This window comes from Juglans regia, chromosome 1 (genome assembly GCF_001411555.2).
Source record: "Juglans regia cultivar Chandler chromosome 1, Walnut 2.0, whole genome shotgun sequence".
Classification (NCBI taxonomy): domain Eukaryota; kingdom Viridiplantae; phylum Streptophyta; class Magnoliopsida; order Fagales; family Juglandaceae; genus Juglans; species Juglans regia.
Genome location: NC_049901.1, coordinates 33,135,373 through 33,157,280, shown reverse-complemented (window position 1 = coordinate 33,157,280; position 21,908 = coordinate 33,135,373). Strand labels below are relative to the sequence as shown.

Below are 21,908 nucleotides of genomic sequence, written 5' to 3'. Positions count from 1 at the left end.
ATCATGACTAGGTATGACTATCATTTTCAATCAGTATTAGAATCGCATCGCCGGGGGGGGGGGATGAGAAAAATCCTCATCTATCCCAATAATAATAATAATAATATTTTAAAAAGAAACTTAAAAATATATAGAATCTGATTTAATAGAACTCAAAGCGTAGCCCCAAATTTGATAAAAAAAAAAATTTGAGATTTTCTTAAAAATTTAAAGTTTTGGCTTTGTTTTGGAAATTTAAAAATGCAAAAGCTAAATATTAAAAAATAGCATATAATTTTTTTTTCTATATATTAATCTTCTTTGAGTACTCTCCTTCAAATTACTCTTCTTATTTTTTATACTGTATTTTTTATTTTTATGTATGACTAATTTTCTTGTTATGTTCTATCTAAAACTTATCCTTCTAGTTAATGAGAAATATATTAAAAAAAAATTCATTAAAGAAGGAGAACTCTTATCTATATATATATATATAATATATATCTTAATAACTATTATAAATATATATAATATTTCATATATCTATGATCTCTAATTGATAGATATATTAATAGTTTTTGTAGTAGTACTTCAAAATTATGTTCCTTATATATTTTAAAAATATATTATAAAAATATTTTTAATATTTGAATAATAACTCACTCTTCAAATTAGATAATTTTCTAGATATACCGGCCACTGACTAGAATCGAGCTGGGACATCGATCGATCGGTTTAATTGCATGAGTCTAACTTAAGTACTAGTGTGCATGCAATTGGGTAAAGGTATAATGAGGTTAGGTGTTACTTTATTTTGTAGAAAAACTGGAATCATTTGGTATGATTTGTTATAGAACGTTACCAAATTCAAGACTTGTTGTGTTCTCTGAAAGCCACACCTGACGCGACACCACGTCTGTCTTTGTGTAAAGAAATGTTAACAATTGAATTAATACTTGTAAATTAAGAAGATAAGGTTTTGAGAGGATCAGAAACGTCTCAACTAACTCACTTTTGACTTTAGATCCTATATATAATTGAGAAGAATAATTATTCTCATCAGCCACTATTCATTACGTACGTATCCCACACCTCACACCCTATGAAAAACACTCAACACTCTATGAATAAAAGGGTGTCAGGTTTGGAGTTTGGGGGTGAATAGTGACTGATGTATAGCAAAAACTCTCTATATGTAAGACTACTAATATTTAATGTGATTAATTAACAACTTTGAAAGTTATATTTTAACCAATTTTGGAGAATAGATATATGGTATTCTTATCTTAAAATTGAATTCTATTTAAGATATATAAAGTGAATTATTCGATAAATGCTTAATAAATGGTGTAAATTAGCCACTTTTTATTCTCTTTTTAAATAAAACCTTAAAATCCAAACAAAACCAAAGTTGAATATGTTCTGAATATTTAAGTGTTTTCATCTTTTTCTTGTTCTATTACATGACTTAGTCTCATTATCAAATGGCATAACTTTTTGAGGGATCTTCATGATCATCATGAGATCATGACCTAATTCAAATAAATTGACTCAATGATTTATTTATTGTCTTTCTTTATATATATATATATATATATATATATATATATATATATCCATGGGTGGCAAGGTGGGACTTGTGAAATGGTAAAAAAAAAAAAAAAAAAGTGAGAGAATCAAAATGGGCCTAGAATCTAGATTGTACTCACTCATTGTACTGAAGTTGTACTGGTTGGCAAAAGAAAAAAAAGGGCATGGGTTTCTTAAGCGGCAATTCGGCATGAAGGTGGAACCTACAAATCAAACAAAAAGAGAGGAAGAGGGCAAAATGTCTGTTGAAGTGGATCAATTAGATAGTGATGCTCATTGGGGGGCGTCCAAATCTATGAGACGAACGTTACCGAGATTAGTCCCATCTTGTAAAAATACCTTCTTTTCAAGCAAAGTGGCTTTTCATTCTTTATTTTGGATTTTCTGAGAATGTTCCTTCTATTTCACTGCTTTTATTTCATCCATTTGTTTCCGTTCCCATTTTCAACAAATAAAGCAATCGAATCAACAGATAATAATACTAAAGTTTTTTTTTTTTTTTGAATAAACCTCATAACTTTCATATATTAACTTCCTGCATACATCTTCTATCATATTCCAGACTATTTACAATAAAATCTGGAACAAATTCTATCCAAATTTTTTCCTCCACTATGTGTAAGGCAGATTTTGCCAAGTTGTGTGCCACTGTATTTTTTTCCCTGTAATCAAATTGTAAAAGTCAATCCTTTCTAAAACTCAATACATTCCTAATATCATCAATTAAAAAACCTAAGTAAGAAAAAATTTCTTCATCACCTTTAACTGCCATTATGACAGCTTTGGCATCTCCTTCAAATATAGCATTTTGGATATTGAGATCATTACACAGCTACATAGCCTTCCAAAGAGCATGACACTCTGCAATATCTGGTTTCAAGACATTTCTTCTGCTGTCACATGCTGCAAGCAAGGCTTCTCAATTTTCATCTCTGATTATCACCTCCATTCCCATTCTCTTCTCCTTTACATCCAAAGATGCATCCCAATTAACCTTAACAAAGTTTGCTGTTGGTGGAATCCACCTAGTCTTGTTTACTGCCACTATCCTCTGTTGAACTGCATTGTTACTATTAGTCAACCTGTTAGCTTGTTTGAAAGCCTCCAGTGACTCAATGGATGTTGTTATCAACGTTTTTGGGCATGTAAGTCTTTTTTCAAACACTACAGTGTTCCTTCTTAGCCACACTTTCCTTAGCTGGACAGCTATCTCCTCTAGTTTAGAGTTATCCAAACCTCCCATCAACCTCACCCACAAAGCCAGAAAATCTCCACCTTCCCTTTTCCACTTTGAGACTCCACTCAAGTCATTTGCCCAAACATCGTTAGTTGCTGGACATTCCCACAAACTATGTATGACTGACTCTTCTTCTTTAAAACACATTGGACAGAAAGGATCCTTAACTACCTTTCTCAGGAAAAGGTTCTTTTTTGTTGGAAGTAGCTCATTTGCTGCCTTCCAAATGAACAACTTCACCATGTTAGGAACTTCTAGCCCCCAAATGCTCTTCCATCTGCTATCACTCTGAGGTTCTATGGATGATTCCCCTTTCAAACTTTTCCTCTTCTCGAGTAAAAGATAGTATGCACTCCTCACAGTAAAAAGCCCTTTCTTTGTTGGCCCCCAAACTGCCTTGTCTTCGCTTGATCCTCTACTAATTGGTATGCTCAAAATCTATTATGTCTCTTCTTTCTCAAAAATGACATTAACCAATGCCTCATTCCACTCTCTTTTGTTCTCTACCATAAGCTCTGCAACCTTTGAGTCTATACTGAGCTTTGTGATAGGGGACTGCACTGTAAAAGAAGATTGTGAGTTCAACCATTTATGGCCCCAGATTCGGATCTTCTTACCATCTTCAACTCTCCACCTTATACCTTCCTTGATTACCACCCTAGCACTGCCTAAATTTCTCCAGATCAAAGAAGGTTTGGGCCCAAGCTTCACCTCCAGAAAATTAGTATTCTTAAAATATTTTTCTCTAAAAATTACTGCAACCAAAGAGTTAGGGGATTGAAAAAGCCTCCAACCTTGTTTGGCTAGGAGAGCTAGATTAAAGCATTCCAAATCCCTAAAACCCAGTCCCCTTTTTAATTTCTGTCCAACCATTTAATCCCACTTCCTCCATTGAATTCCTCCCTCCTTTTGATATTTACCCCACCAAAATTTAGAAAATATGGTGTTGATTTCACTGCATAACTTCATAGGCAACTTAAAGACATTCATGGTGTACGTTGGTATGGCTTGCAGCACAGCTTTCATCATCACTTCTTTCTCAGCTTGGGATAAAAAATTATTCTTCCAACTTGAGATCTTTTTCCATATCTTTTCTTTCAGTACTCTAAAAGTATTGTATTTAGATCTTCTTACAATAGTTGGAAGACCTAAATATTTCTCAAAACTTCCACATGCTACTGAGTTTCCAGCCTCCAGAATTATTTTTTTAGCATCTATCGAGGTATTACTACTGAAAAATATGAATGTTTTATCCTTGTTGAGAAACTGTCCCGATACCTCCTCATACTTCTTCAAAATCACTTGCAACTTGTTCCACTCCTCAAGTGAAGCTCTTCCAAACAATATGCAGTCATCTGCAAATAGTAGATGATTTATGGAGATCCCACCTCTAACCACTTGTATCCCTTTTGTAATTCCCCTTCTTTCTGACTGATTAAGTAAACAACTCAATCCCTCAGCACATAAAATAAACAGAAAAGGGAATAGAGGATCTCCCTGCCTCAAACCCTTTGATGGACTTATAACTGCTCCTGGCTTCCCATTAATCAACACTGAGTAAGTTACAGTTGAAACACACTTTATTATAAGAGACACCCACCTATCACAGAAACCTAATTTCTTCATCACAGCTTCTAAATAAACTCATTCAATTCGGTCATAAGCCTTTGACATGTCTAGTTTAACTGCCATGCGCTCCAATCTTCCTTTTTTCATGGTCTTCATAGAATGTATCAACTCATATGCTACCATGATATTGTCTGATAATAATACTAAAGTTATTAGCAGCGAAGTGAGTCGTCGTAATAACATAGCATTGATCATGTATGTTGAGTTCGGATAAAAACTTTAGAATATCAAAATCTCAATGAGTACACCGAATAAGTGGCGAGCTGGAAATGATGTGCCCAGCTCAAATTATGGACGACGCTTTTAGAGGCCGATCGATGATTAAAATTATAGGTCATATTGTGCCACACCAATTATATGCAATAATATTCGTGAGAGATTAAATGAAAGACTTTCGAAAGAAATTAAGAGTTAGTTTGTTTGGATAGTGAGATGAAATGATTTTAGATGAATTGAATAAAATATTATTATAATATTATTTTTTAATATTATTATTGTTTTAAGATTTAAAAATGTTGAATTGTTTATTATATTGTGTATAAAAATTTAGATAATAATGAGATGAAATGAAATAAGATGGGTTGAAAGTATTTATGTATCTAAACGGGCCTAACTCAATTGAACGAAAAAAAAAAAAGAAAAGTTCATTGAAATGGTGGCCTGCACCAGGGAAGAACAATATCATAACGACTAAGAACAAAATCTTTGTTACAAAGAGTAGCCTTTTTCTTTGACAACATGTGATGTGCAAAATTATTGTCAAACAGCTTAAAACTCAGCAACTTAAGCATGTCACCTATGGATTTATCGTCACCCAGGTTAACTCAGCATCATTATAAACAATAATGAATTGAAGAAAATCAGAGCTACAAAACTGGGATGATTGCATCCTTTATCTAGTGTGGTTTTGGAACAAAACCATCTACTGCAAAGTTTCGTGTGGCAGCTGGAATCGCCAATCGAATTCCATCAAGTTCAGGTTTTGCAATCACTTGACAACCCAAACGAGACCTGAAAAAAAATCCAAAACATAGAAATAAATCTTAGTTCGCCCCCCAGACCAAAAGAAGGACCAAAGGAAAAACAAAGCAATGCAACATATATATATAATCCGGATTGGACGAAATAAAAATCCTTTGTGCAAAAGGAACCAACGTTTCTGTAAGCCCAAAGGCAAGATCCAACATGTCATTTTCCTCATCTGTAGGGTCTTCTAACTTATTGTATTGCTCCATGTCCTAACATAAGATTCAATAGTTAGCCCCTCAAATTTCAGCTCAATAAAATGTAGAACTAAACACTGATGAAACTCCAAAACTACATTTGCTTTGGTACATGTAGCCAAAACCATACCATAACAATCACGTGACACGTTGAACAGGCAAGTGAACCTTCACATGCTCCTGTTATGACGAGGAAAGCAGAACATTAGATTTTGTAAAGAGGATCAAAGAAACACAAATCTGTCGCCAAGAAAATAACTCATCCATCAGTTTTGTCAAACTGAAATAAGTGAAGTTGGGGATGGGTGGTAGAAGAGGGAGGGAGGCCCGCGATACAGTTGCAAGGGCAGTACTCAAAAGTATATTTATCAGAATGCCCATCTAGAGTTTCAGTAATGTGTCCAAAATGCCAAGTTCTTTTATAAGCATCAGAATCCTTACCTTCAAGTTCTATATCGTTTTCATGAGCAGCTTGTAGCATAGACATTCCAATGGGGACCTTTATTTGCTTTTCCTCTCCATCCTTGTCAACAAATGTGACAGATATCCTACAAAATAAAGCAACTTGTAATGAGGAAATACAAATCGGGAATGCAGTAAAGGTAGAGCAATGACATCTCCTAGGATGGTGAATGCAATCTCTTCATAGATAGTGTACACTAACAATTAGAATGTGCATCTTCATAATGACTGACAGCATAATATGAACAATGTATGTAGTTAGCCACTAGAGACAACAATACAAATCCATAAATATAGAGATTGTGCACTCATATTGGCTACTTGTACAGTTGCATATTTGGGCTCCATTGTGGCCAATGGAGGCAATGCACCCAATGGAATTTGAAAAACATATAGTTTGTTCAGACTATAGAAAATCTTTTATAACATCTGGTATTGCGCCCACTAATACAAATAGGTGGTTCATTCCATCCCTTGAAGGAGACTGTCTTCTTATTAAGTAATCACCGGAATAAGACCAATTACAGGTCTATTTAAAAATTCAAAGGTCATATGATTTGAAACTTTAAAAGATTATGTGTTGAAGATGTTCATATTAATAAGGTCAATATAGACAGAAAAGAGATCTCACCTTTATTGGAAGATAAAGGAGTGGTCTTTTCTGCACGTTTAAAAAGTTTTGTTTTAATTAATAGCAAGTGACAGATGACCTGAATGACCACACCAGTGGATGAAACCAAGAGAAGTTTAGGAGAGCCTGAGAGAGTCTCTATCCCTCCTCCCTTGTGAGAGTTCCCCTATATGTGGAAACTAGGGTCTCTTTAATTTAGAAAGTAATTTTGTGATATGGATGACATAAGGTATACTTTTTCTTAATATTTTTTGTAGGTCTGTTTTTTTTTTTCCTTTATTTTTTATTTTCATCCTTTCATTTTCAATTTGTCACTTATGGTTAGAGCCACTGATATCTTCAAACCTGATCATTTTAAATTTCTTCACAAATCTTGGATCATTTTCTTTATTTTTTTTCTCTGTTGATTGATATTGTAATACGAAAATGATAGACATACAATTATGTATGAGGAGCATTGTAGTATCCTTGAACTCCAAAATCGTGAGGCTCTTTTTTTTCATGAACCGCTCTATCGTTGTATAGGAATTTATTTGTGTACAACCTGCTTTAGGAAAATGCTCAAATGGATAGGCTATAGCATCCTCTATATGCTAAGCAAGTCAATAACATGAGTGATATTGTGATCATCCATGAAAATAATTGTTACTCCACAGAAAACATAAGTACTAAGCAATGATCCAGATTTGACCCAAGCATAAAAGCATGTATAGAAAGTTTCAAACATTGGAAACATGTATGCAATGAATAGCAGTGATGACCATGGATACGATTATTCGAGTTGTCAAGGAAGCAAAGTAAGCGATCATGTATTTTTTTTCCAAAGTTAAAATGTACATTTTCAAAAATAAACTTCCAAGTTATGTTACGGTACTATTTTACTTAAAAAAGTTATGCTACGGTACTAGCCTTTCATCAAAACCTCTTTTTATGCATCTGTTATATGATATTTTATGAAAGTGAACTTTGCAAAATGATTTAATGTGATGCATGTGCTATAACAGCGTCTTGACTAATCCCAGGGATGCATAGGCCCTCAGCAAAGAGTCCGCAAGTGCACCTCGGGCAATCAAGGGGAAAATCTCCCAGTCCGATGGTCCTTAGAGATTGCTTGCACCTAGTGGGATTCAAACCTTAGACCTAGGAGGGAGCATACCACCAAGACCAAAGCCTTTACCACTTGAACCAATCCCTAGGGGTTGAAAAGGTTCATGTTATGGAAGTTATGAAATGAAATAAAGAAAGTATGGTCATGAAAGGTTTTAATATATGGCCATAGAGGATGCAATTGTATCAGATCTAGAGGGGTGGATATGTAAGCATCTGAGATTTTGTAGTCCACCAGGATGTTTTACATCCAACATGAGAAGCAGTTCTCCTAGTGGCCAAAGAACGTAGAACCAGAGCGGAACTTAGGCACACAAGGATTATAAGAGGTCAAAAGGAATTTTTTTTTTTTTTGCAACGATGTGCATGAGATAATTTAATGCTATTCCGATCATCATTTCCCACCTCAAAACCCGACAAGAACCTTCCTTCTACCACCACTTCAATCATTATACTCAATGCATCCATAACAAGAACAAAAAGAAAGGGAGATAGTAGATCTACTTGTCTTAAATTGCGAGAGCTATTAAAAAATCCAACCGGGGAACCATTCACCAAAATAGAAAATCGTGCCATCGAAATGCAATGCTTGATCTACAAATACCATTTCTCTCCAAAACCATACCTCCACGAGAGCTTGGAAAATGGTTGTGGATATACAATAAAGAATCGGAAGCCGCATGGAAGTTGGTGATTGAGAGCAAATATGGAGGCTTATGGGGGGGCTGGTGTACTAAAGAAGTGAGAGAGGCTTATGGAGCGAGATTGTGGAAACACATAAGAAGAGGATGGGGGGTCTTTACTCGACACACAAGATTTCTTTTGGGTGAGGGTTCTAGGATTAAATTCTGGAGTGATATTTGGTGTGGTAATAGTGTTTTAAATGATTTGTTTCCTTCACTTTTCCGGGTTGCAAGTGCCAAAGAAGTTTCAGTGGCTGAAGTCATGGTGATATCGGGGGAGCAAATCCAATGGAATAACAATTTTAGTAGGGCGGCACAAGATTGGGAAATGAGCAGCTTTGAATACTTTTTCAGCCTTTTGTACTCCATAAAACCAAGCAACCAGCGAGAAGATATGTTGCGATGGATACCCGCAGGTAAAGGTTCATTCTTGGTTCGCTCTTTCTACAAGTCTCGAACTCAAGAGCCGAATATTCAGTTTCCGTGGAGAAGACTTTGGAGAGATAAGGCGCCTCCCAAAGCAGCTTTCTTCGTGTGGACAGCTTCCTTGGGTAAGATCCTCACAACTAATAATTTGAGGAAACGCAAGGCGATCATCGCAGATTGGTGCTGCATGTGCAGCAATGGGGGCGAGTCTGTGGACCATCTCCTACCACATTGTGAGACAGTTAGAGTGTTATGGAATTAGGTGTTCAACAGACTGGACTTGGTTTGGGTTATGCCCGCGACAGTGGTGGCAGTTCTGGCTAGTTGGACAAATCTTTTTTTTTTATCGGTAAACAAATTTTTATTGATCAAAAGAGAGACGAAGCCTACCCAAGTATATAGGGCATATACATGAGCAAGTTTATGTCTTAGCTTAGGGATACAAGGAAATCATGAAAAGACCTGTCCTGAAAATCAATTACAATTAACCAATGTAGTAAAGTATTGAAAAACAAAATTCTAAGCTCTTCCATTGATCTCTCTTGATCTTCAAAACATCTTGCATTCCGCTCTCTCCAAATGCACCACCATAGACAAATAGATAACATCTTCCATATGGATACAGAATTGCCCCTAATACCTCTCCAAGAGGCTAAAAAATCACATACCCTTTCTGGCATTACCCACGCTAACCCCAACCGTGTTAAGACTTCGCTCCATAAGGTCATGGCAATCTCACAATGTAGTAAAAGATGGTCAACGGACTCATCGCTCTTCTTACACATGTAACACCAATTTATAGCTATAATGTCACGTTTCCTTAGATTGTCTATTGCAAGAATCTTTCCCAAAGAGGCTGTCCATACAAAAAAAGCTGTCTTTAGAGGTGCCTTTGTCTTCCAAATACTCTTCCATGGGAACGGGACTGAGTTGTGCATGTTTAAGGAATAATAGAAAGAATGGGCCATAAACACTCCCTTCTTAAAGGGACGCCAATATATCTTGTCTTCACCATCCCCCAACACACGAGTGGAGTACACAAGATCAAAAAAGGCCGAAATGTCATCCATCTCCCAATCTTGTGCATCTCTATGGAACGTGAGGTTCCATTGGGAAGAGCCATTGGAAAAGATAATTAGATCTGCAATAGATGCTTATTTCCTTCTTGCTATGCTATAAACTTGTGAATAAACATCCTTGAGTGCCCGATCACCACACCATAAGTCATGCCAAAATTTTACCTTAACTCCGTTGCCGACTTTGAAGCAAGTATGTGCTACATAGATGTCCCACCCTCTTCTAATATGTTTCCAAAGCCCTACTCCATGAGGTCCACTCACCTCATTAGAACACCACCCTCCCCATGATTCCCAGTGGTTCAAAGCAATGACGGTTCGCCACAAGGCCTCCCGTTCTTGGTGATATCTCCATAACCATTTGTCAAGCAAGGCTTGGTTGAAAGATCTCAAATTCTGTATTCCCAAGCCTCCTTCCTTGATGGGGGAGCAAATTGTGGTCCATTTCACCAAGTGAAATTTAAACTCTTCCTTGATCCCTCCCCAAAGGAAATTCCATTGAATTTCTCCATACGATGAGCCACCTTAGCAGGGAGCGAAAATAATGAAAGGAAATATGTTGGTAAGTTAGAAATAGTGCTTTTTATGAGAGTTACGGGCCCCCTTTGAATAATTACATCCTCTTCTAACCAGCTAGTTTCCTCTCCATTTTTTCTATTACATCATCCCATATAGATTTCGATTTGAACGCCACCCCCAACGGAAGACCGAGATATTTCATGGGCAAATGAGTTATCTTGCACTCCAAGATGGATGCCAGACTCTCCACATTGGGTACATGTCCCATTGACACTATCTCTGCTTTAGTCAAATTCACCTTCAAGCCTGACACGGCTTCAAAGCATAATAAAAGAGCTCTCAAAGCTCGAATTTGCTCATGTCTGGCCTCACAAAAGATAAGTGTGTCGTCAGCAAACAATAGGTGTGAAATGTTAAGCGAACCTGAACTTACCCCTCCCACTGGGAATCCTGATATGAACCCTCCCTCTACCACCCCTAAAATCATCTTGCTGAAAGCTTCCATCACAAAATCAAAGAGAAGAGGAGAAAGGTCTCCTTGTCGCAAACCACAGGAGCTTTTGAAAAAACCTTTGGACATACCATTCGCCAATATAGAGAAACAGGCAGTAGAAATACAATGAAGGATCCAGGAACACCATTTAGAGCCAAAGCCGCATCTCTCCAACATATAAATTAAGAAACTCCAATTGACGTGATCGTAATCTTTCTACATGTCTAACTTACAAAGGAGTCCAGACTCTCCCGATTTAATACAACTCTCTAGACATTCGTTGGCTATAAGTACCGAGTCAAGGATTTGCCTACCTTGAATAAATGCATTTTGAGGTTTCGAAATGAAGCTTTCCATCACCTTACTCAATCTGTTCGCCAATACTTTGAATAAAATTTTGTATAGACCACCCACCAAACTTATGGGACGAAAATCTTTCACTTCTACAACCGGGCTTTTTGGGAATGAGTGTTAAGAAAGTAGCATAAAGACTTTTTTCAAACCTCCCGCTTCCATGAAATTCATGGAAAACTTCCATGATATCATCTTTAAGCACATCCCAACAAGTCTGAAAAAAAGCCATAGAGAAGCCATCGGGCCCTGGAGCTTTATCACCCGCCATACCCTTGATCACCGACTTGACCTCCACCTCCTCAAAAGGCCTTTCGAGTCGTTCCGCAACCTGCGGATCAAGAACATCAAACACCAATCCGTCAAGTCTCAACCTCCACTCAAATTGTTCCGAGAACAACTTATCATAGAAATTGACAATGTGGTCTAAAATCTCGGTATGGTTGGAGGCCACGCCATCTATCAACAGAGTATCTATAGCATTGTTCCGCCTATGTGAGTTGGCCACTTGGTGAAAGAACTTGGTGCATCTATCCCTTTCCTTCAACCATAAAGCTCGTGATTTCTAACGCCATGATATTTCTTCCAAAAGAGACAGCCATTCAATGTCCGCAATAACTTGGGATTTACAGGCCCACTCGGTTTTAGAAAAAATCCTCTCCTCTTCCGCACCCTCCAAGTCCTTAAGCTCCTCCATTAAAACAGATTTCTGGCTTTTCACATTACCGAACTCGTGTATTCCACAACTTTAAGTCCTTTTTCAAAGACTTTAATTTACAAGCCATCTTATAGCTAGCATTACCATGGAAATTGTAAGAAGACCACCATTGTCTTATTCTGTCCAGAAAACCTTTTGACTTCAATCACATGTTCTCAAATTTGAAGTACCTTGGACTTCTTCTAATGCCCCCACAATTCAAAAGAATGGGAAAGTGATCTGAACACAACCTAGGTAGTCTCTTTTAAATAAGATCCAGAAAGTGCGCCTCCCATTCCGGTGAGATTAGAAATCTGTCTATCCTTGACCAAGATGGAAGATATCAGTTGCTAGACCAAGTGTAGGAACCACCTGCAAGAGGAATATCCTGTAAATTTTGTTCAACAATGAAGTCAGAAAAATCCACCATGGGTGGGTTGAAACCCGAACTACCCGATCTCTCACTCGGGAAATGAGTGACGCTGAAATCACCTCCAATACACCAGGGTAAGTCCCATATACTGCTAATACCGGCCAACTCATCCCATAATAAACTTCAAGACCGGTCAAGATTAGGCCCATATATACCTGCAAAAGCCCACTGATAGTCATCCATGACATTCTTGAACGAGCATGCCACCACATAATCCCCCAAGAAATCTTCCATATTTTCCACCACTCTTTTATCTCACATAACTAGTATACCCCCCGGATGCTCCATTAGACGGTAAATAATGCCACCTCACTTGCAAACAGCCCCACAAACTCCTAATGATACGAAGAGAAATAACAACTAGTTTAGTTTCTTGTAGGCAAACAATGTCTACTTTCCAACTTCGGAGAAGGGATCTAATACATAATTGTTTATTCACTTCATTGATCCCTCTCACATTCTAGGACAATATTTTAGGCTTCATTAACAAAAGAAACGTCCCTCCCTTTTGCTCTCTCTCTCCCCGAAGTTCCCTCCTTATTATCATAGTTAATGGAGCATTGCAACCATTTCAACTCTCTCTCCTTTTTAACGGTTGACTTCATTGCCGGGGATCGACCAGCTTCCATGGCTACTAGGATGGCCATAAATTGGTCTTCATACCCATCACAGGAAATTCCCACCCAACCATGAAGCTCCTCTACTTTTTTTAATACCCAATCTGATGCTCGAGGTGCAATATTGAGGTGGGAGCATTTGTAAGGGTGGCGGGCTCCCCATCTCCTCCTCCTCACTGCCCACAGAATCCACAAAAAGACTCGGTTGACTGGTACCCGTCTCCTTTCCATCAACAGAATCCACTCCTGCCAAGACAGGAATCACTTCCTCCACTCCCAACACCAAAAACCTCTCGTTTGACTCACCCATGGCTTCCTCAACATCGATCGGGACTATCTGTGTCTGATTAGAAGGCAAAGACTCGACAACAGTAATCAGAGTAGCCTCGCCTGATTGTTTCGAAACTTCCCCTTCCTCTAAGGGAGTGCTCGCGACCTTACCATTGCTCGCAGATGTCTCCATTGACATTGGCGAAGTTTTATGTGCGCCGATACCTTCTGTCGTGGTGGTCTGTGCAACTATCGGCCCTTCGTGAGCAATAGAGGCATTAGAGAACCCTCCTCCATGCTCTGGTACTGCAATCTTCGGCGACGGGACATCCATCGGAGTCTCTGCGACCTTTGGCGAGGTCGATTGAATCTTCGCCGGCGGCAATGGCTCAACCCCACCCCCTGATGGGCCAGCTTCCTCCCGAAGGGAGCGAGGGCTCGTCTTCCTCCAGAAGGATCCGACTTTCTGTTGGGCCTTATTGGGCTAAAGCCCATCACGGCCCGTTGCCTTTGTTTTCCCCTTGCTTACAATTTCAATTGTCTCCCTAGGCTGGGCTATAGCTTCCTACCCCTGGCCTAGGCCCAACCCCACCATCCCTTTTAATTCAACGCAACGTTTTAACCAACACACCCTATAAGTTAAATCTCCCAACTGCATCTCCATTTCACATATTCCTCTTTCAGCCCTACAAAATCTCTGCCACCTCCATCCCGCAACTGAGCACCACCCAAAGAAGTGACGGGACCTAACTTCAACAGACCTGCTTTCTCTGCACAGTTCACGTCTCGAGACCTCACCAACTCTCTGCCCCCTTGAAGAACGTCGTTGTACGAGCAGAAATTTGAATTCTGCGACGTCGTCGCTGGTGGTAACATCCGCCTTGAACCACCAATACTTCCAACTTCCTTCAGCACCAGCACAAGTTTTCTCCAACCCATTTTGTCCCTGTCCCCAGGAATGAAGATGAAACTCCAACGCCATATATTTTCCCCTAGAGTTTATACATCGTTGAGCAATATACCCCTTGTCCCCATCCCGATGGGCAGTGTAGAATCCCTTTCCCTCCACCGACAAGCACTCTTCCAATGCATTAGAGAACCAACGTACTGTCCCCAGCCCCAAGTTCAAGTTTTTTACTACTTTCCATCCCCTCTCAGAGGCATTTAGCAGATTAAAATTGTATGGAAGATGGTCTCTATATGCATCATGTGGTGTCTGTGGCAGGAGCGCAATGATCGAATGTTCGAAGACAATGAGAGATCGATGGAGGAACTAAAAGCTTTTTTTATTAGAACTCTGTACTCGGGCCATTGCTGTTGACTTTAATGGCCTAGATTTACATGATTTTCTTGTCTCTATTGCGCCTACATAGTTAGGGCATACCTTTGTACTTGGCTATGCCTATTCATTGATTAATAAAATTGTTTACCTATTAAAAAAAAGTTATATGACACTAAATTACTAGCGGCTGGTGCATGATATAAATTCGCAACAATTATAAATACGAAATTCTTGCAATGCATTTTAACAAACAGAACTTACTTTCCTTTCTCTTCACTCCCTTCCTTAGATGCATTGTCAACAATAGTGGTAGAAAAATGATGATGTTTCTGAAATATTGCTCCCCGGAATGTGTTAATTCTTGTCTGTCATTCAAAAGATTCAAAAAGAACAAGGAAATAATAGATCAGAACTCGGAGTGAAAATACTCTCTTATAAATTGATGAGTAATTTTCTCAAAAAAGTGTATTCCCAAAACTATGGTAATACGGATGGATGATTCAAATTATGGGAATAGACAAACATATCTCAATTTCAAAGGATCCCCAAATTTAAGTTTCAACATTATTTGATAGAAAGTGGAAATTTTACTCATTTACCTAAATTTGCAATCATCCGTACCCTCTCACATAAAAATCCTCTTGACTGAACCTTGGAATTAAATATATGTGAAGTCAACCAACTAAACCCAAGTATCATTCTCAAGTATAAAGTGTCCATCTCAACTCAACTAAGCTTGATTCTCATTAATTGCGTACAATTTTCAATTGACTCAAAACATTTGAAATAGTTTCAGGTACTTTCTTAATGAAAATCAAAACAGGAAGCGCTTTTGAGACAACCATTCACTCTTGAATCTCTTCCAAACTATATTCCAAATGCTTCACATATCCTGTCAATGTACCTTAGTAGTATTGTTACTCCTTTACCAAAGCAATTCAAACATTCTAAATAATTGTCTCAGCCAAATCTTGATATGATAGACAATAAAGCTGTTTCATTGTAGTATATAAAAAATTTCAGGAGAGCCAATTCCTTGCACGCAAACAGGAAAGAGTACAGCGTACAAATGATGACTATAATGTAGAACTGCATAAGTAAAATTTCAGTAACCACTGTAATATAAACACAAGAATATATACATAAATCCTCTTATGGACAAAAACCATGGTGTTGCAGTGCAGATCTACAAGCAGATTGCATTGTTTGCTGGCATTTCTTTAAATGATGCTCATCAAATTTAGCTACTCAATACTACAGGTAACTGTCTTATTCAATTAAATAACACCTCATGCAGCATAAGCATCCAAGATCAAACATCCCTGACTGCAAGAACAGGGTTAAAAAATAGCAAACCCGATTCAGTTAAAATCAAATCAGCTGCATGAAGTTTATTTTTCAAACACTCTGGTGAATATTCTAAATCCTCTCAATGGTCAATAAAGGGAGTAAAAAGCAAAGCAATAAACGCTGCCTTACAAACCAAGAGAGAAAGCACACAAATTAGAGATTTAAGAAGACACTGACCAGCGGTTGCAAATATTGGCTGTAAGGACTTTGTACATATCCCGCTCTCATGGGGCTAGATTTGGCTGCCAAAAATTATCCACAACTCAGAATCAACAATAATATCTCGTAATTACTGGAACTGATAAAATTGTCATAATTACTCATGTTCTTTCTATACTTTCCGATATTTTACATTGTTGATTTCACTTTAGAAACATTTAATATACCTCTCGAGAGCTCTCTGAGAATCCAAACACCAAGTCTTCTTGAAAGTTTAGGGATGACCATAGCGTTGCAACACACCAAAAACTGGCCGACTGTAAAATAACATGAAAACGACCATAAACATGTATACATCAAACTATTGAGCCTCGTAATACAGAATAAAAGGGGAAATCAATCAACGGAGCAACTCAAGCTTTTGCAATTATATTAAGATTTCATTCCTACCCAAAACCGACACAGGTGGTAGGGAGACAGCTTACCGTGGATGACGGCTAGAATGGAGGAGTTGAGTGCAAGATCGCTAAGTGGGTGGCAACGTAGCACACATTGGATCAGAACTGAAAAATAGGTGGCTGCGTGTCACACTCCGGTTGGCAAGACTAAGTCTAGCTTATATCGATAGTAGGGCCCCTGGGCCACTTCATAGCTTGTTTCGTGAATTCCATTTTATAGTTTGTTTTTACTGTTTAGTTGGAATTCTAGTTGTAGTCGGTAATGGGCTTGAGCCTAAGAATAGTCTTTATTTGAATATCTCATTATGGTGTTATTAGTACGGGCCCATATATGGGACAGCTTTGGTAATACTTCATACTATATGTACTGAGCCAAGGGCTCTAGGATGATTATTCTGGAATGATATAGAAAGTTCTTTGTCTTTCTCCCACTTTCTCTCATTTTCCCTCTCATTTTCTTGGAGGAGCTCCCCTCAAAGAGAGAAAATCAGTGTTACCCTATTTTAATCCTTGAGGTGTGTTAAAAGTGGTATTAGAGAGACACCAATCTCAGTGTTATCAATCATGGAATTAATTCTTCATGTGAAACAAAGCTGTGAAGTGTATTGACAGCAGTTATAAAAGTTTTGGAGAGAAGATTGCTATCATGAAAAAAGAAACCAGCGCAGCCATAGACGCAGCCAGGGATGAAATTTCTACAGCGATCGATAATATTATTCAGGAATCGACCACTGTTGATTCGATTTTTACCCCATCTGCCAAGGTTACAGCTGCGAGCGAAAATGAAGCAAAAGAGCCAGAGGATTTCTTTCAATTATCAGATCGAACTCTCCTCCTTCCTTTTCTTTCAGCAACCAGGATGAATCTTACTAAGGAATCTGCTGCTGCTGAGAAAATTTGCTTCATGGAAGGGAATCCAAGCAAAGCGCCACGTCTCCCATGGCATCCTCCATGGAAGACCTACATGGCAGAGAAATTAGCCCTTCCACTCCTCGGCTTGCATCTACCACTCGTACTCTCAAATTCGCCACCCTCAAGACCCTTATTTCCCAACAGCCACCCAAACCAATACCAACCTCAACCTAAAACCTTGTTCCAGACAAAACATGCTATACAAGACCCAATTTCACAAGAAACTCACAAAGCAAGTCCATCGGGACACTCAAGGTCCCTAGACCTGCAGTCTGTCCACCCCGTCGTCACCGGCGGCTGCATCTCCCTCGCCTTTTGTCACAACGACAAGTAGATTTTGTGGGGGTGGGTGACATCTTTCTCCCAACAACCCATTCTCCAATGCTTTTCCGCCCTCTCTAGGTTACAACTTCTTCACAACAATTCGAAATGTTCCAAACCCTTGCTAAAGCCGTCGGAAGTGAGGAGGAAGTGAAAAAGAAAATCTACAAGGTTTAGTGCAAGAGGTACTTTGGATTGGTCTGCGAGATTTACAAAGAGAGCCCTAATAAGCTTGTAGGGTTGCCCGGTGTTTTGTTTGTGCTTTCGGATTCTTATGTGGATCCAGAAAATAACGATTATGGGGCTGGAATCCTGCTATGCCTGGAGCTAATTTATGGTCAGATGCCTTTTATTTTAACTAATTGGAATCCAGCTACTTTTCTTCATGCATACACATGCCTTGGCCGTCATGTAAGGGTAAAAGAGAACGGGAAGATTGTGCCAAGGGAAACTTGTGGAGAGTACTCTTTTGTAGGGAAGCAAGATGGGACTGTGGTGGCATACTTGCGATATTCTGGTCCGAGGCAGTCATGCTGGAAGTGCAGGCTTATCGAATGAGGGGGACTGTGGTGCAGAGAATTTCTTTGAGAAATGCATTCGGCCCCTCCTCGAGCACAATATGTTTATCTGATTTACTTATTGGTGTTGTGCGTGTGGTGCGTGCTGCTGTTGATACTGCAAGACAAGAAGGCATGCCAAGGATAGTGAATCTGGTACGACGTTGCTGTGTCAATGTTTTTTCTATCAGCAGTTGATCTTCTTAAAATGTTTACTACAGATTTGGTGACAATAACGGGTCAAACTTACTGTACATGTGGCTATAATGACAAGAGCAGTAAAATGGTGCACTCATTGGAGTTGGGGCATCCCTACAACGGAAGGTACACTTCTCTTGCGAAGGTGTTGTTGAATTCATGTAATCCAAATGAGGAAGTTGTTGTTGAAGTTTTGGGCTTTGTAGAATGCACAAAAACATTGAGCTGGGTGAGGTTACTCATAGAAAATTGTTTCAAGTAGACCCAATTAATTATGGTTATTATGTCTTGCTTTTAAACCTATATGCTGAAGTTTTTGGGGGCTTTAGGAGAAAGAATTTTGACACAAGATGCTGAGATTGTGAAACCGAATAGGGAAGTGATTCTTGATGAAAAGCTTAGAAAGTATAGGGATTAGGCTAGAGCAGAGAAGCCCATGAAACGCTTGAGAGGAGGGTAAAATCTGATAAGGTCATGTTTGTTACTCTGATTACCTGTGCTAGGATGTGTTCTTTGCCAAATAAGGCTAAAAAGCTTTTTAAGAAGTTGGAGAAGAGGGATGCGAACCTACTTTGATAATTTGTAATGTATTTCTAAATGTGTATGAAAAAATGGATATGCCTTGGAGTAAGATTTTGGACATTGTGGCTGGCATGAAATGTGTTGAGGTTTACCTTGGTTTGTACTCCTATAATACGCTTATCAACTGCTGTTGGCGTGGCTCATTGTATGAAGAAGCAACTGGGATTTTTTAGGCCTATGTGGGGCTACTTTTGCTCAGGATTACATTGTGTGGGGTAAATCTTGAGAGGGGGGGGGGGAATTTTTTTATAGTGCCTATCTTTTTCCTCAAAGTCTTTATAATAACAACTCATTGGCCCTTTGATAGAGGAAAGGGGAAAGGACTTGAAGGAAATCATTGGGGATCAAATTTTGGGATAATATTTTTCATCTCTTTGGTTTTTATTTTAATCTTAACGGGGTTCTTCATGATGATGACGATGAGATCATTTATCTCCCAAATCCAATGACTGAATTTGGTGCACCTGTTGAACCATGCCAAACAACTTGTGGAACACGCCCAGAAGCAGCTGTTGGGCATTACTTGTTGAACTCGAGAAATGCCCTGCGTTTGCTTGAAGTTGCGGGAAGAACTAATATCACTGTTGCTGAGGGATCTCTTGCCACCATTACTAAAGGTATGAAACTTCGGGTCTCTAATTTTGTTCATGGTGCTGATGGACTGGACACCCAAAATTTTCCTCCACCAAACCTCTATCCTGGAGACAGTGGTGGCACTAGGCCCACTTACAAATATTGCATTAGCGCTCCAACAAGATTCTGCATTTTCTAAGAACATTGGGCAGATTGTTATTCTTGGTGGTGCTTTTGGAGTAAATGGGCTTGTGAGTTCAGTAGCAGAGACCAATGTTTTTGGTGATCCAGACTACAGCAAGTTCTACGAGGCATTCTCTAAGAATCTCAAACTCAGTATCCATGAGGATTCTCAAAACAAAACAAAGCTTGCTGAGCTGCTCCACTACCACTCCACCAAGAGTGGTGATGAGAAGACCAATTTGAAAGATTATATGACCAGGATGAAGGAAGGCCAGAGCGACATTTATTACATTACTGGGGAGAGTAAGAAGACCGTGGTGAACTCCTCATTCCTGGAAAAGCTGAGGAAGAAGGCTTATGAGGTTCTCTATATGGTAGGTGCCATTGATGAGGATGTTGTTGGTCAGCTTAGGGAAATTGAAAGTAAGAAGCCTGTCTCAGCTACAAAGGGAGGGTTGAAGCATAATTGCACCTTGTGGGCAAGGTGCTTTGAATGGGGTGGGTTTGTCACACTCCAGTTGGCAAGACTAAGCCTAGCTTATATCGACAGTGGGTCCCATGTACCACTTCATTACTTGTTTCGTGAATTCCATTTTATAGTTTGTTTTTATTGTTTAGTTGGACTTCTAGTTGTAGTCGGTAATGGGCTTGAGCCTAAGCATAGTCTTTATTTGAGTATCTCATTATGCTGTTATTAGTACGGGCCCATATATGGGACAGCCTTGGTAATACTTCATACTATATATGCTGAGCCAAGGGCTCTAGGAAGATTATTCTGGAATGATATAGAAAGTTCTTTGTCTTTCTCCCACTTTCTCTCATTTTCTCTCTCATTTTCTAGGAGGAGCTCCCCTCGAAGAGAGCAAATCAGTGTTAAATTATTTTAATCGTTGAGGTGTGTTACACTGCGACTGGGCTGTGCGGTGCTGGAAGTGGAAGCTGAAATCGCGTTAGCAGTGACCGAAATAAAATAAAAAGCGACGAACCCTCTCCAGGTTCTGTTCTAATGGAGATTACAGATTAGAGAAACTGATGGGCGAGAACAGCAGTGAGTTCACAAATCAATTTCACATAAAATGATCTCAGTTCAATCTAAATACAGGAGTTCACAAATGGGCACATAGATTCCCTCACAAATCAAGATTTATGGAAATCAAGTGGTTCAAATACTACTCAACAGGTATGAAAATAAAATTCAAAAGGGAGCTTTGTACCCAGATTAATCCAGACTGAAGAAGTCGCAGTCGTCGCCGTCGAGTGATGGGTTGGTGCGATTTGAGGAAATCGCCGTCGAGTGACCCAGCCTTGGAGTGATGGGTTTTTTTGGTTTGAAAAACGAAACCGTCGAATGAGGAAGTCGCAGTCGAGTGATGGGTTGCGGCAAGCTGAAGGAGTCGCCGTCGTCCAAACCTCGCCGTCGAACGGAGGGTGAGAGCAGAATTCCGTTCTGTTGAGAAATGAAGAAGTTTGTCGAGGAAGGCTGGGTCACTGGTAGAGAAGACGCAACAATAGTACATTACGATATATGGTCTTTTGGTCATTACAATAAATGGTCCGTTTGTCATTTCACATACTGCCGGAGGTGTGGCCAGTGTAAAAGAACATAACTTTCACCGAAAAGGGTAGGTGCCCATTTACAATTTTTTTTTTTATCATTTTTTAAAGTATTTTTTAAACATTTTTAATCATTAAAAAAATATAATTTTACTAATAATCATTTTCTTATCCATTAAATAAAATAAAAAATTCAAAATTTTGTATCTTTTTTATTTTTAATTCTTTTACTTAACGAAATATTTTTTAATAAATTTATAATTATTTTTTAAAAAAATATGTAGAAGTCCTCTGTGAATTTCTACCCGTATTAAAAGCAAGGCCTAGGAAGAAAATTTTCTATAAAATAAAAAGTG

At 38.7% G+C, this 21,908-nt stretch overlaps 2 protein-coding genes across 4 annotated transcripts; both read right to left on the bottom strand.

Annotated features, from left to right (window-relative positions):
* Positions 1-2,488: 2,488 nt before the first annotated feature.
* On the bottom strand, positions 2,489-3,049 carry LOC118348717. Its single transcript, XM_035690906.1, has one exon. It carries the CDS (start codon positions 3,047-3,049, stop codon positions 2,489-2,491), a length of 561 nt encoding a protein of 186 aa, XP_035546799.1.
* Positions 3,050-5,078: 2,029 nt separating this feature from the next.
* On the bottom strand, positions 5,079-21,514 carry LOC108991099 (2Fe-2S ferredoxin-like). 3 transcript variants are annotated; one of them, XM_035684262.1, is made up of 10 exons: positions 21,297-21,513; positions 21,213-21,259; positions 16,700-16,777; positions 16,442-16,531; positions 16,233-16,297; positions 14,967-15,070; positions 6,100-6,206; positions 5,789-5,838; positions 5,591-5,673; positions 5,079-5,446 (listed from the first exon to the last, which is right to left on the bottom strand). In XM_035684262.1, exons 4-10 carry the CDS (start codon positions 16,500-16,502, stop codon positions 5,332-5,334), a joined length of 585 nt encoding a protein of 194 aa, XP_035540155.1. In that variant the 5' UTR covers positions 16,503-16,531; positions 16,700-16,777; positions 21,213-21,259; positions 21,297-21,513; the 3' UTR covers positions 5,079-5,331. The 3 variants fall into 3 exon arrangements, with proteins under 3 accessions (XP_035540155.1, XP_018820786.1, XP_035540153.1); XM_018965241.2 differs by lacking the exon at positions 16,700-16,777 and having other exon boundaries at positions 21,297-21,514; XM_035684260.1 differs by lacking the exon at positions 16,700-16,777 and having other exon boundaries at positions 21,213-21,514.
* Between the last annotated feature and the right edge of the window lie 394 nt (positions 21,515-21,908).

Bases quoted from the DNA above. Each gene is read 5' to 3' on its own strand.
- LOC108991099 (XM_035684260.1), bottom strand. From the start codon at position 16,502: ATGGTCATCCCTAAACTTTCAAGAAGACTTGGTGTTTGGATTCTCAGA. The intron at 16,298-16,441 runs GTATATTAAATG...AATTTTTGGCAG, and splicing joins TCTCAGAGAGCTCTCGAGAG to CCAAATCTAGCCCCATGAGA. The intron at 5,447-5,590 runs GTTGGTTCCTTT...ATTTTTTTTCAG, and splicing joins GCCTTTGGGCTTACAGAAAC to GTCTCGTTTGGGTTGTCAAG.
- LOC118348717 (XM_035690906.1), bottom strand. From the start codon at position 3,049: ATGGTGAAGTTGTTCATTTGGAAGGCAGCAAATGAGCTACTTCCAACA.